The sequence below is a fragment of the Delphinus delphis genome, chromosome 11, assembly GCF_949987515.2.
Source record: "Delphinus delphis chromosome 11, mDelDel1.2, whole genome shotgun sequence".
Lineage (NCBI taxonomy): Eukaryota > Metazoa > Chordata > Mammalia > Artiodactyla > Delphinidae > Delphinus > Delphinus delphis.
In genome coordinates, this window is record NC_082693.1 from 37,634,296 (window position 1) to 37,649,448 (window position 15,153).

Here is a 15,153-nt window from a genome sequence, read left to right on the forward strand (position 1 = left end):
CAACTCCCCAAGCCCCCAGAGGGCAGCGACGATGACTCCCTGCAGACGGAAACACTCCATCCTATGCTGATCACCGAGGGGATTTAAGTCACTTAAGCTCTCCCAGGGCCTCAGTTTCACCATCTACAAAGTGAAGATAATAATTAGAGCTTGGCTTACTTTATGTACTGGGATCTGTTGCGAGATAGCACATTCTAAGTGTAAACCATTATACATGGGTAGTTCTCATTATTTTTTAGGAAAAAGCCAGGTTTGATGGATGAGAAAGGCAGCTCACTGAGCTACGGAACATGAAATGGGGCCAGGATAGCAATCATAACTGTCTCCATGTATCATAATAAGTTCTTGGAAGTAAGAAAATCGTTGGAAAATCTGTTGCTTGGTCTCAAAAATATTCATTTTAAATTTAAAGAGTACAGGCAAGATTATCATTTGCATTATTACAGCTCCTCTATTCTCTGGTCTTAGGATAATTATGTGAATTTTAGTCATCCTCTAAATTGTTCTTTTATTCTCACAAAGTACACACTAGCTGGAATTTAGAGAACTGGAAAGATCTGCAACTCATTTATAGAATTGCAAGAATCAAATAATGGCAAGTTTTCAAATTATGTCATAGATTACTCTGAATTTTAAAATCCTAAAGTTATCAGCTGGGTTCTAGATGCAGCCCTGTCTTGAGACACAATAATGATTGTATTAAAACTCATGGAAAAACTGTGAAATAATTTGATTTGTGGCTATAGATAAGAGGATCAAAACAATGGGTAATGTGTAGGATTAATTTTTAAGCCATACATTGAGCAGTCAGTGAAGTAAGCTGGTATTTTTCAAAAAAAGACCACTGCGTTGCTTTATCGGCCAGTTTACCTAAAACATAGCATTAAACACAAAAACCATGTAGGCATGAAGGGCATGTATTTCAGGACCATTTTGGAATCTGTTACTCTTGTTCATTAGGTATTTTATACCATTTAATGTAGTGGAGACACATTCTATCCTAAAATGTTTGACACACCTCTAGAGGGTTCGCCATTTGGGGAGAACTTTTAAAACTTCATTTTCTCTTTTTTTATGATTTATTTCCTCCGTCCCTTTTGTCTTGGTATCTGTAGGGGATGTGATATGATCTTCCTCCTCTTCCAAATCAGGTCCTTCCAAAACAAAACAAAGCTCTGAGCTTATCTAATCAATCAGAGGACCACTTCCCTTTTCCCCCTCCGTCACCTGCTGGTTTCAAATGCAGTGGGAGAGAAGGCGTCCTGGCTCTGCCACTTTCTGTGTTTACCTGAGGCCTGTGGCTGAGGCCCCTTGCCTTCTGCAGCTGTGTAATGGTCTATTCTTCCGCCCACAGTGCGTGGGAGGAGCAAGGGAAGCGATCTGAAAGTGGTTTGTAAACTGCAATGCCCCACACAAAAGTGCAAGATTATGGCTTTAAAAAATTAATTAGAAAAGGGAGCAATCTTCCTCTCATCATTTCCTGTGTCTCTCTCCTCACTTCCTCCCGGCCCCTCGCTGTCTCTCCTTCCTTCCCCCCCTCTAATAGCTTTCCCAGCTGTGAACAAACCACACAAGTAAGGGTAACAAGAGCCCAAGGTCTGAATTGTTAGAACGAAACCAGGCAAGAGTCAATACACATTACACCCAAATTACTGAGAAATGTGAAATGAAAACTAGCTCAGAGCCAAATTCCAGGAAGATGCTGTATTGTGATTTACTTACCACTTTGTGTTTTCGTATTTGCCCAGTTCTTAAAGCTTCGGTCATAAGTCTTCCACTTCGTAATGCAAGAAAGTAAATGCTGTCTCGTGTCATTTGCCCCAGATGCCTCCAGAAATGGCCTCTTCTCCCCAGACGCTGGCTCACCAACGGAGCAGCACCCAGAGGTGAACTTATCTGCCTTGCAGCCCAGGCTCTGGGCTCTCCAACCTGACACGTCAACCTCCAGCTGAGAAAGGAGTCTGTGTAGGAAAAGAACTAGAAACAACTGAGAGGCACATTTTTTAATCACCAGTTACTTTAATGAGTAAGTACTTTCCAGTTTTTCCATTTTATTTTAAGCATTAATTCTGCATTTCTGACCAGCCTTTTTCGGGATCCTCATTTCTTGGGCACTTTGTATAGGAAGAAGTCACCATCCTAGCCCAGTCCACCGTACCCCCACTTAACTGAAGAGCCCTAGAGAGACAACCATTATTATTGTAAGATTATTTTGTAATAAGGATTTGTGACTGATAAGCTACTAAGTCTCTAAAAGCGTACAGTGCAAGGAAACAGCCAGCTGTGAACTGGAGAAAGGCGGTGACACGTCTATTGTCTGTGTCATCTTGTACGTTGTGGTTGACCACAACGGCTTGGCATCAGTTATGACTCCCAGATCCACCTTTTATAAAATGGATGACCTTGGGCGATGACTCAATCTTGTAATTTTCGAACGTGTAAAATGGAGAGAATAAAGCACCAATTTCATACGGGTCTTAAGAGGAATAAATACTGAACATACTGTCGGAGTGGGTACTAAATAACGTGACTAAGTAACACGTTAACTTAGTAAATAATAAGCTAAAGACTAGATTTCATTGGAAAGCTCCCTTCACTGCTAAATCCCATCCCCCAAATTGCTGAGCTGACTCTGAATAACAACAATTAACATCGTGGAGTTTACAGAGCATTTCCTTTCATTTCCACAATTAACCCTGAGGTAGGCAGCGCTGTTAGCTTAGTTTTGTTACTGAGGGATAAGGGAGAAGCTGAGAGCTCTCCTGAGCATGTGGCAGGAAGAAACTCTTCTTCGGTCCCAGCTCAGGTCTCAAGGGAGGAAAGCACGACTTGGGAAAGGCCTGGTGTCAGAGTGAGCCGGTGCCTTCAGTTCTCCAGCCTAGATTCTCATTTCCTCAGCCCCCTCCCCTCCTGCACTTCATCCCTCCTCCTGTTCCCAGCCTTGGGCTTGAAACTGGGGAAATCTTTGACATACATACACTAATACGTATAAAATAGATAACTAATAAGAACCTGCTGTATAGCACAGGGAACTCCACTTCGCTATGCAGTAGAAAGTTACACAACATTGTAAAACAACTATACCCCAGTAAAAAACAAAATTTAAAAAAATGCTTTCTGAAAGTAAGAACAAAACCTTTTCATGGCCCATAAAAACATAAAAATTAAAAAAAAAAAGAAACTGGGGAAATGTACACGGAAAGCAGTGAGAACCCAGGGCTTCCAGATCCCCCTACCAAAGAGAGGTGCTAGGCAGCAGGGCAGACAGAGACTGGCTCTGAGAATCCTATTTTTCCATTCAAGAGCTTTGTTCGCCATTGAAACACTATCGCACCTAGTATCTCAATACTATGTAATATTAATACTACTACCCACAGCAATAATAAAATAATATTCATTTTAAAAGCTCTTCTGGGCAATCTCCCTAGAGAAACATAGGGGCCGTTTCTTCCGTTTCAAGGTTGAACACACAGAGATAAAGTCAGCACTGGCAGTGGCAGAAACCCTCCGCCTGCTGACTCAGCCTAGGGTTCGCATGGCTGGTTAAATGGGCTTTTGTGGCCATTCCTGAAGACAGAATTTTCAGGATCCAACCTGTTAATCAGTTGAAAGCAGTTTAGTCATTATTAGCACCACCACCCACACTCTTTTCAGTCATGGAAACTTTTACTCAGCCATTGAACCTAGAGTAGTTAGAATCTAGAGTAGGCAACGTAAGAATAGAAAAGTTTGAAACATCGATGTAGCTTTAGGGCAGCACTGACTTTCCCACTGACCCACTCAGAAGAAGAGCTGACTATCGGTGACGGAAACAACTAGGTTGATTTCATAACCGCCTTGTTTTCACATGGAAGAATTGAAAGCTGTGCACACGGCATTGCTTTGTTTTGTTTTACGACAGAGAATAAAAAGGAAAATTACATGCAAATTTTTTTCCTAGGTAAGATTATTTTTTCCTCTTGATTTCAATAAATCTGTATAGCTGAGGTTAAAAGCCTGGGCTCTGGAGCCATACGTCCTCCTAAGGAAGCAAAACAAAATCTTAAGCTAATCTAATCCATCAGTAGATTCACTGTCCATAAGGGACAGGTGCTGCCTCTTCTTACTAGCTGTACAACCCTGGATGATTGACATAACTTCTCCAAGCCTCACTTTACTCACCCATAAAATGGAGATAATAATAGTTTCTACTTCACTAGGTCATGAGAATAGAATAGGCCTTGCACAGGGTAAATGCTCAATGGATAATAACCATTGGTCCATGAGGGGTACAAAGATGGGTGAGACCTATTTCTGCCACCCAGGACTGGGATGTACTGGGGTAGAAATACACATGGACAGGTAATTATAGAACAAAACAGAACCAAGTGCTAAATAGAGGCAACTGTCAGAGGAAGGGGAGATTTTTCTGTCTGGGAAACTAGGAAAGGCTCTCAGACAGAATTGTACTCTAAACTGGGTCTTAAAGAAGGAACAGAATTTCAAAAGGAGAAGGGGTTAGGGAACGCTCAATGCTGAGTCATGGAGCAAACATGAAGAGGTAAGAAAAAGCCCTCTGGGTATACGCAAGCTCTATAATTCATCCACAGGCTTTGGAGAGATGCACAGAAGGAATGATCATACCCTGGGTTAAAAAACAAAGTTTATAAATGCAAAATGTTGTAGTTATGCTAGTGTATCAGATGAAAGTGAAGATACGAAATTGAGAAATATGAGAAAACACGTATACGATAAAAACTCTCCCATTTTAGAGAGTATTTCAATCAAAATAAGACACACTTCCTTAAGGATTAAGAGAAATGTACGGGAAGTAGAAAATGTAACCGTAAAATCTAAAACAGAGGTGAAATTGATTACTGCCCTCAGCCTCCTGAAATATATTGCAACGTTCTCCTCCCTAAAGCGTATTTTCAAAAATTACATCTTATTTTTTTATTGCCAAGAAATAGTTGAACCGGCCTATATCCAGGCTGTCCCTGAAGGATTTTGATGTTTTACGAACAGTGACAACGGCCACAGTCATGAAAAATAAAAATGACTTGACCCAAGCGTTTTAGAAGCAGTTTGTTTCCACCTAGTTATCCCCAGCCAGTGTTGCAAGCGTAAATTATAGAGCAGTTCTCTGAAAATGCACAGCAAAATATGCCAGCATTCTCACGGATGATCGATATTTACCTTTAGGAAGATTGTTCAAAGGTCACAAGAGAATTATGTTAGGAATTCAGCCACAGTTTGATGGGAGGATAATGGCATCCAGAGAATTTAGAAGTGGTAAGTCTAAGTCACCAAGTCACGCAGACTAAGTCACTCCTTGCCCCCCCCCCCCCCCCCCACTTGGAACTCACCTGAACTCACCTTATTCTACTCACCAGAAGATGTCAGGCACTCAGGAGACAAGTTTGGGCTAGCTAAATTTACTGAGCACTTAAAAATATGGTAGACCTCATGTTAAGGACTTTACATGTGTTCATTTAACCCTCACTTCTTAAGAAATCTATAGTAGTATTCCTGTTTTACAGGTCAAAATTCTGAAGTGTTACTCTACCCAGGGTCTCAGAGGCTAGTAAGTGGTGGAGCAGGATATAAACCCAGAGGGCTGACTCGAGGGCCCACCCCCTCAGCCTCTGTGCTTTATGGCCTCAATTCGGAGTCATCTGCATACAAATAGTAATTGATATGGGGACTGTATCATTTGTTTCCTTCCCAAATGGGACATTTAGGGGGAGGGTCGCTATTAACGATTACGCTGGGAAAGCAGACGTAAACCAGAAAAGCTGGGGCAATTAGGAGTGTGCGTTCACCTTACGGATGGACGCCAAGAGCGTGGATGAATCCAAAGGAAAGAATGTTGAAGAAAAGAAGAAAGGAGCCAATGAGTGGGCCTTGAGAAAGACCGACATCTGGGGATGGCCAGAGGAAGAGAAACTCACACAGGATACCGGGGGAGGTGAGACAGGAGACCAGGGTGTCAGAGTCTCCGGCAGAGTCGTGGAAGGGAGTCACCATCGGTGCCCCAGCCCCAAGGAGCTAGGAATGCTACAGATGTGATAACGACCGAGAAGTAGTCGCTGAAAGGAGCAACAAGGAAATCGCTGGGGATTTACTGACAAACGTTTCGCTTTGGTGCAGTTGGAAGCCAAAATCAAGTAAAAGGAGGAGTGAGTGGGAGGTGAGGACCCAGACGCAGCCAGTTCAAACAACTTTGCAAGAAGTGGCCTTGAAGGGGAAGCAAAAGATAGGACTGTCTTGGAGGTGGAGTCAAAGACGTTTCCTTTCTTTTTTAAAGCAAGAAACTAGAATGTGTTTAAGGTTTAAAGAAAGGAGTCAGCCCCAGGAGATTGAAGGAAACACAGAAAGCATCATTCTCCCCTCTCCGGGGGACCTCTTGGAGCAAAGTGCCTGAGGATGTAGGAGGACCAGCCACCTGAGCTGAGGGATCACCTTTACACCTGAGGAGGTACAGCTCTGCCCCTTTGGGAGGGAGGAACGGGAGCTGTGGGTTTGAGGGAGGCAACCAGAGCGAGCTGCCTTCTGCCGGCTCAGCATTCTTCCCACAGGGAGGGGTTGCTGTGCGGGGGGGTTTAAAGGTGCCTAATGCACGTCGGCACTGGCCTAGACCTCTGATGGACGCTGACCTTGATCTCTTTTCATCTTCACTATTATTGAGTGACATGGGGGATATTACCCCTGTTTGACACCAGAAAAAAACCGTGGCTCGGGGCAGTGGGCAGGCAAGAGCGCACGGCTGTTCAAGGCCAGACGCCACATCTGACTATGTCGTCTCCTCGAAGTGAAAGCCAGGTCACTGCCTTCCAGTATCTTTCATTCCTGTTAGAGGAGTAACAGGTAGGGAGTTAGCAAATGTAGGGTTTTTTTGTTGTGTTTGGCCTCACCACGTGGCTTTTGGGATTTTGTAGTTCCCCGAGCAGGGACCGAACCCTGCCCTTGGCAGTGAGAGCTTGGAGTCCTAACCACTGGACGGCCAGGGAATTCCCACAAGTGTAGTTTAAATAATGGTTCGAGACCAGAATGTGGAAGTTCGTCATAGGCTGTACGTGATTGAAATCATATTTTGTTTATACGAATTGCTTTGATTTTTTTACTTTAGGGGGTCCTTTGGTAAAACACAAGGTTTTTGTTTGTTTGTTTGGTTGGTTTTTTTTTAATGGGGCTCTTTGGATAAAGGCTCCATAGTTTATCTTTGTTTTTATAGAAGTTACCTGCATATCAGGTATTATGAACCCCCACTTCTTTCATAAAGGATGTCCCCTGCGTTTCTTTGTATAATCCATAAGAAATTTTTATATTGGACTATTACTATGGGGAAAATATGCTGCTTTAAGGATTTTTAAACTTGGTAATTTTCAAATTCTTCAAATGTGTGAAATTCTTCTGCTGATACTTTGTTACAAAAGAATCCCAAATTAAGATTGTGGCCTGGTGAGGATGGTACGGATACCAAGGGAATTATGTCCACAGTGATTCCTGCCTCCACAAGGAAAACTTGTGGTTACATTAATCTAAATGTTCGAAGGTCATTCATCTAAATTCAATTTTCCATTTATGCCACATGTTTCTGAGATTTTAGCTGTGGTGTATAAGAACTAACTGAATAACCAAGTGAGATATATAGGTCATATGACATATGTGTTGGGATGGGGTAGAGAAACCATGAGAGTTGTTGCGGGATGGGAGCCAAACTTGCAAAATGACACCTGTCACAGCCCCAGGTATACACGGTGTTTTCTAAATTTTTACTGAATGAATGGGCTGCAGAGCTGAGGCCTGTATTAGAGGTGAGGGGTGTGGGATTAAAATCGGTCTTTCCAATGGCTAATATTTGGAAATCATCTTTCTATTGCTTTATGTATCACGGTATCTCACAGTACTTTCGTGCATCTTTAAAAATTTCTCCTAAAACCACTTTAAAAAATAATAGGCCTGCACTATTTCCCATTTTTGTGTTTACAGAGGAGTAGAATGTTAACTGACTTGCCCCAAATCGAAAGATCAATCTCTTGAGAATCCCCATCTGCGGAAAAGAGAAGTTTGCTTTCCTAAAGAGAAGTTTGAATCTTTTGCTTTTCTCTTTTCTTTGGAAACTTTACATGATACGCAATTTAATTTTTGACCAGTTTAAATTCCACGTAGAATACTAAACAAACACCGAGAACTGGTAAGCTGTATAGGTGAGTTCACGAAAAATCATTTTCTTATTTGTAACATCTAACCCATTAACGTTTAAGGGGATCTTGGATAGTTCAAACATAGATCTGATCACCAAAAATGCAGTTAGAAGGAAATAAAGTATTTATATTCCTAATACAGTGTTGCATTAAGACGGTTAGTCATATGCAAGAAACTTCTAAACTAGTTAGAAGTACTTCCTACAACTAATCAGAACAACGTCCTAATTGTTAGTGATTACCTCTGTGATTTAAGACTTCTTTGCAGGGTCTCCACAGTAACTGGCCTCTATATCTTTGCCACTCTTCCTTTGACTAAAGATATTAGGAAAAGAAAAAAATGAACCTAATTTCTACAACACATTGATTAATGAAGAACAATGCTATGTGTTTGGTTTGTGATAGTTATAAAGCAATAGTCAGTGATTTACAAGTGACGGTTTATGAAGCTATTAAAAAAGCAATTAGCCCCAAATGGAAATCTAAGCAAGATGCCTAAACGTAATTTATTATAGTAGTAGCCATTATTAATGTATATTTCTGTCAGAGCTTTAGTCAAAGCCCAAATTTTACTTTGAAAACAGAAAAACATGGAACTACTTATAATTTAAGGAATCATCATAAAACTCTTTTAAAAATCGATTTTAATTTGAGGCTGGAATCACAGATTGCCTTGGATCATCCGCCTGTCTCCTCCCTCCCCTTGGACTCTTCCTACTGGCTTTGATATGTCATTTACATACATCAGTTCTAGCTGTTAGCTCCTTTGATATTTGTATGTGTCCACTTTCTTACCCCTCCTCTTGAGAGAAGAGACTGCCTTTTTATACCTACTCCTTGCACCTAGCACGATATCTAGTTCTCAATGAATTCCTTAATGAATGAATGAATGCGTCAGTTGATCTATAAAATAGCTACCAAAACTAATAAGTTTTGCAAATTTGAAGCAAAGAAAAACTCTTAAGCCAAAAAGATCACTGATCTGACTGTTTTCAAATCCCTTTTTTGTTTCATTTTTATAAATAAAAGCTTTGAAAATGGAACTTACCAACTTTTTTTTTTTTTCCAGACCAGAGAAGATTCAGCTCTCCAAATTATTCTTCACTCACACCTCTGAAAAAAATCACTTTGTTTTTATTAGGTTTTGTTTTTAATGCTTGGCATCTTAGTTTTTAAATGATTTTTTTCCCCACAGTTATAGTCCTGAGGATGTCTGATTTGTTAATTCTGTTGTGACAGGAAGTTTATCAAGAATTTCATGAATTTCCTTTCAGTTTCAGCTTCTAACTGGAATGCTTCTTTCCAGTCATTTCCCTCTCCCTTCTTGCCTACAGTCCAATCTGCATGTTGCATTGCAGAAGAACAATAAGAAATTCTTAGGCGGGCATTTTTGCCCAGTTTTGGCTCCAAGCCCTTGGAACACCATCTGGGTGGATTAGGTTCACTGGTCAGGATATAGGGCAGCCAGAATTTCTCAAACACTGTGAGACTCTGAAATCTGTCGAAGTTTGTTTTGGTTATTCTAAAATCCAGGTCTTTTAATTTTTGTATGTCTCTAGCTTGAGATCAAGGTATGGGATGAGATATATCTATATCCTCACTTGACCCCCCAACCCCCTAAGTACGCATGGACCCCTCTCCCTAGCAGGCAGAGTAAAGGATTACCTGCCTGTGCTTAAAGGCACACTGAAACACTCTTCTCCCATCTTGCCCTCAAATATTTCCCTGACATGAGCCAAGCTTTTGGATTCAGACTCACCTGCAGGGGTTCTGCTCTAAGGGGTGCCTCCTACAGGGACAGGCTTTGCCATCAGTAGTTTTAAATCTTAGCTCCATCACATGAAGATCCTTCCCTATAACATGGAAAGAATAAGAACCTTCTCACAAATCAGATAGTATTTACAAAGCACTTGGCATCTGGTAGCTGTCCAATAAATGTTAATTTTGCTTTTTTCAAAATCTTTCACTTGCTTCTTCTCATTTTATCTTCACAGAACCCTGCTAGACAAACGGCACAAATATTGTAACCCCCTTTTACAGATGATTAACCGGGTGTTCTGAAACTTGCTCAATGAATTATTATTGATTATAATATTTATAATTATATATATAATAATATATAATACAATATTATATTATATAATAATATAATATTATATATTGTGTATATAATTATGACTATTAGAAATAGTCATTCATGCTATTTGTCAGGACATTGTTCTAACCACTTTATATTTAATCTTCAGATCAAATCTCTGAAGTGGGTGCTAAAAGTCCCATTTTACAGATGAGGAAAATTAGGGCAGAGAAAGGCTAAATAAGTTGCCCAGGGATAAAGAACTAGCAAAAAGAAGAGCTGAGATTCAAACCCAGATAGTGTGGCTCTGAAAGCAATGCTCTTCACCAGTATACTTAAGAGCCTCCGTTTTCCACAGCTTTTAAGTAGCGGATTTGACTCACATTGTGAGTTCAGATCTAGGGACGTCGTACTCAGAGAAGGAATGCACTGGGCCGTGTAAACACAGTACCACTGAAGGAGAGAGCGCTGGGTTATCCCATCTGCCAGCCTAGGGGAGGGAACTCCAGTGGAAGGGGATGATGTCCTCTACTCTAGGGCAGGGGTCCACAACCCCCAGGCTGTGGACTGGTACAGGTCCGAGACCTATTAGGAACCGGACCACACAGCAGGAGATGAGTGACAGGTGAGTGAGCGAAGCTTCATCTGCTGCTCCCCCCGTCGCTTCCCATTGCTCACATTACCGCCTGTGCCACATCCCCAGCCCCGCCCCATCCATGGAAAAATTGTTGTCCATGAAACCGGTCCCTGGTGCCAAAAAAGGTTGGGGACCGCTGCTCTAGGGGACTAGAACAGAATATGACAAGAGTCCAGCCCAGAGAGGGCACATATAGCTGGGGTGGCATGGGAGCCCTGAAAACACTGGGAAAGGTTTTCCCCTTCACTTTGCACTTTGGAGACTTGGGTCTAGGGTAGAGTAATCCTGTTCACAAAGACCCCTGAAAGTCCACCGCTCATTCTGTCTTCATGGCACTTAGCACTTTCAACTTTTTATTACAGTTACCAATGAATATATGTGATCTGCTCCTGAAGGGCGAGACCAGGTTTTATTCATTTTTATATGCTGCATGTGGAGCATTTAGTCAGTGCTTAGTGTGAGTTGGATGAATAAATGAATATAAACTAGTGAACATGCCTGAGCCCCAAGGGGATCTGGAGTTTGCTTAATTATGTTTTATTTTGTTGTACCACAATGAGCAAAATCCTAGTTTGAAGCTTTTTATCTGATAGCAAAAACATTTAAATGAAGATTCATGTAAGCCAATATTTCAAACTGTTCTCTTAGTGGAGCACTTTTGTACTCCATCCATCTTCATGTTTTTATTTTTGTACTCATACCCATTTAAAACCACAAATAGTATAGCTTTAAAAAACCAGATGTGTAATTTACACCTATTAAAATGTTTACTAATGCATGAGAGCCTGCGAATAGCAAGCCACAGCAGATTTTAACAGCTTCTGTGTAAGTGTGTGAAGTGGATGTCATGTTCCTCCCCATGTGAGATTTGCCAGTAGTATTTTAGTGTGTTTCCACCTTTTATTCATTAGTGGATATGGCTGTAAATGGCAGCTTGAAATAAACTCGATCTGAAGTTCTGAAGACAAGTTTCACAACTTCTGACGTTTTATTCAGTGTAACTGGGGAAGAAAAATCTTTTCCTCTACACTTTTAGGTTCAGTGTCTGGGGCCCTGTGAATAAAACTAACAAAAGATAGATTAACAGGAGAAAAGGCACACAATTTTTGTGAATATTTATGTGCATAAAAGTTCACAGAAAAGGAATGAAACTCAAAGAAGCGGTGAAACTTGGGCTTATACACTATTGGGTTTTTTGTTGTTGTTGTTTTTTTGTTACGCGGGCCTCTCACTGCTGTGGCCTCTCCCGTTGCGGAGCACAGGCTCAGGACGCGCAGGCTCAGCGGCCATGGCTCACGGGCCCAGCCGCTCCGCGGCATGTGGGATCTTCCCGGACCGGGCACGAACCGGTGTCCCCTGCATCGGCAGGCAGACTCTCAACCACTGCGCCACCAGGGAAGCCCGGGCTTCTATACCATTTTAACAAAGAACAAAGGGTATGAGTTTCAAGGGATGATAAATTGTGGGGAAGGGATTTATGGGGGTACTAATGGAAAATAAGGGCTCTTTTGGTAAGGTTTGTTTATGCAGACTCATCTCGGGGTTGACAATTCACTGTCTTCTTCCTCGGCTCTTCTCTCCTTGCTGGGGGAAGGGGCACCTTCCTCAAAAGGAAATTTATGCCCTGCTTTTAGGTTCATAGTGGGAGGGCGGAGAACTCTTCCTGTATCTATTGATTCTCAGTGGCCTTTAGCTAAAATATTTCTTATGCCAAAGCATAGTTGGGGTTGGCATATTCTGATCTCCTTCAAGTGAAACACTAAGAATATTACAGCTGAAACACACGTGAATTATTTCCAATTTTATTTATTTCTTACAAGTCCCATTAATAAGAAACAGTTGCTCGCTTGTAAAAGAAATCTGTTTTTAAGAATACCTGGCATATGTGCTCTTCCTTTCTGCAGCCTGTTGCATTTCATTAAATTCCTTTTAAGTTATTAAAATTGATTTAAGACTCTATAAAGTATATTTACAAAAAGGGGAGGGGGAGGCAAGTCACCCATAATCCTACCGTCCTATAAAAAACTGTTTTTTGCCTATTTTCTTTCAGTGTGCTCTATGCATATCTATTTTATACCATTTCAGGGAAATGGGGCACACATATGGTAACTTCCTCAACTTAACAGTATATATCTCACTCTCCATGTTCTTGCTTGATATAATCCTCAGTATTTAACAGCTGCAAAATTTGCCTAACCATTCTCCAGTTGTCAGACTTCTGGGCGGCCTCCAGGCCGGTGGTGGGGTATCTTGTGGTGGTTGTACCTCCAGCCCGGGAGGGCAGGGCCCCCACCCCCCGGCCAGGTGGAACCTGGGTTTCCTGGGTGTTCAGAGTTACGTCTCAGGCAGAAACTGCGTGCAGGCCAACCAGGGCTTGTGGCTCCAGGCTCCCTTCCTTCCGGGCTGACGGTAGCGGAGCCCCGCCCCTGCAGGTGCTCCAGGCTAAAGTTCCATCCCCGTCCCCGGGCCCTCCCAAACCGTCCTGCCCGAGGTGGACCCTTCCCATATGCTCTCTCCTTCTGTCCTAGCCATCCGCAGAGCCACCGAGTGAAAGGAAGGAGCTAGGCGGCGCGTCCCGGGCGTCATGGTCCACCTGCTCGCCTCCGAAGTACGGCAGCTACTTCACAACAAGTTCGTGGTCATCCTGGGGGACTCGGTCCAGAGGGCCGTGTACAAGGACCTGGTGCTCCTGCTGCAGAAGGACTGCCTGCTCACACTCAGCCAGCTCAAGGCCAAGGGAGAGTACAGCTTCGAGCAGGACGAGCTGGTGCAGGGGGGCAAGCAGGGCCGCATGCATAACGGCACCCACTACCGCGAGGTGCGCCAGTTCTGCTCCGGCCAGCACCTGGTGCGCTTCTACTTCCTGACGCGCGTGTACTCCGACTACCTGGAAGCCATCCTGGAGGAGCTGCGTTCGGGCGAGCACGACCCGGACCTGGTCATCATGAACTCCTGCCTCTGGGACCTCACCAGGTACGGGGAGGACTCCTGGCCGAACTACCTGCAGAACCTGGAGAGCCTGTTTGGGCGCCTGCGCCAGGTGCTGCCCGAGTCGTGCCTCCTGGTTTGGAACACGGCCATGCCCGTGGGCAACAACATCAATAGCGGCTTCCTCCCGCCCGAGCTCCGACCCGCGGCCTCCACACTGAAAACCAATGTGATTGAGGCCAACTTCTACAGCTCTGTCGAGGCCCAAAAGCACGGCTTCGATGTGCTGGACTTGCACTTCCACTTCCGCCGCCACACAGGGAAGTACCTGCAGCCCGACGGGGTGCACTGGAACGAGCGAGCGCACCGGCATCTCTCCCAGCTTCTGCTGGCCCACGTGGCCGACGCCTGGGGGGTGGAGCTGCCCCAGCGTGACCCAGTGAGCAAGTGCATCAAGGATGGCCCCGTGAGGGGAGGACCTGGCCGGAGACTTGAGAGGCAGCTCCCGGCCTGCAGAGATCAACCGGCCTTCCCTCCTCCACACCGACCCTTGCCTCTGCCTGGGTGCTGCCCCCTGCTCCCCACGCCATCTCCCCGCCCACCCCAGTTCCCACTGCTGCCCCCAAAACCCCGTCCCATCCCCCTTCAGCAGGTGACACCCCCGTTCCTTGTCTGTCCCCAAGATGCCGATTTTTCTTCAGACCATCCTTTCCAATCGGATCAGTTCTCCTTGAACCATTTCCATTCAGATATTCTCCCATCTACCCAGACAGAATTTGCCTTCGATGGTGACTTTATGTTTAGTCCCCAGCCGCCTAGGCCCCCCTTCCCCCAACCCTGTTATCAGCAGCGGGCCCCTGTGGTCCATAGGGGTTTTCCCCGGTATTGTCCCCGTGGCCCCTACTTGCCCTGGAGAGGGCGGCCCAGAAATTCCAAGAGAAGGGCCCCAGCCTATAGAGAGCCAAGGCCTCAATAGACTGACTTGGGTGCCTTCCTCCTCATGCACATGGACTGGACAGATCGTCCGACTCTCCCCAGACAGACTGACCTTGTTAACTGAAGCCTTTGGTCCATTGCTGTTATCAATAATGGCAGGGAAGGGCAGTCTGACCTATTCTTGCTGGCTGTCGCCTCTCACTGCACTCTGCACTCTGCGAGGGGGAACCAGGCATCATTCCTGCCTCCCCACTGCCTATTCTCTTTGTCTTTTTGTAAATATAAAATTGAAATTAACAAGTGGTTTCATAAAAGTCGTTGTGGGTTTTGTGAGTCTGTATTTAGTGGTGCCTCTCCCTTCCATTGAACACTTAGCTTCATAAGAGCAG

The 15,153-nt window shown here is 43.9% G+C and overlaps 1 protein-coding gene and 1 long non-coding RNA gene across 3 annotated transcripts; one reads left to right on the forward strand and one right to left on the reverse strand.

Moving 5' to 3' along the window:
- Positions 1-25: 25 nt before the first annotated feature.
- Positions 26-9,362, reverse strand: LOC132434506 (uncharacterized). Its single transcript, XR_009521315.1, has 4 exons — positions 9,235-9,362; positions 1,723-1,961; positions 1,019-1,154; positions 26-123 (listed from the first exon to the last, which is right to left on the reverse strand). It is a non-coding gene; the product is annotated as an uncharacterized lncRNA (long non-coding RNA).
- On the forward strand, positions 1,950-14,934 carry PCED1B (PC-esterase domain containing 1B). 2 transcript variants are annotated; one of them, XM_060026178.1, is made up of 2 exons: positions 1,950-2,026; positions 13,429-14,934. In XM_060026178.1, exon 2 carries the CDS (start codon positions 13,485-13,487, stop codon positions 14,802-14,804), a length of 1,320 nt encoding a protein of 439 aa, XP_059882161.1. In that variant the 5' UTR covers positions 1,950-2,026; positions 13,429-13,484; the 3' UTR covers positions 14,805-14,934. The 2 variants fall into 2 exon arrangements, with proteins under 2 accessions (XP_059882161.1, XP_059882160.1); XM_060026177.1 differs by lacking the exon at positions 1,950-2,026 and adding an exon at positions 5,634-6,457.
- Positions 14,935-15,153: the final 219 nt, after the last annotated feature.

Coding starts and splice junctions, on each gene's coding strand:
- PCED1B (XM_060026178.1), top strand. CDS start 13,485: ATGGTCCACCTGCTCGCCTCCGAAGTACGGCAGCTACTTCACAACAAG.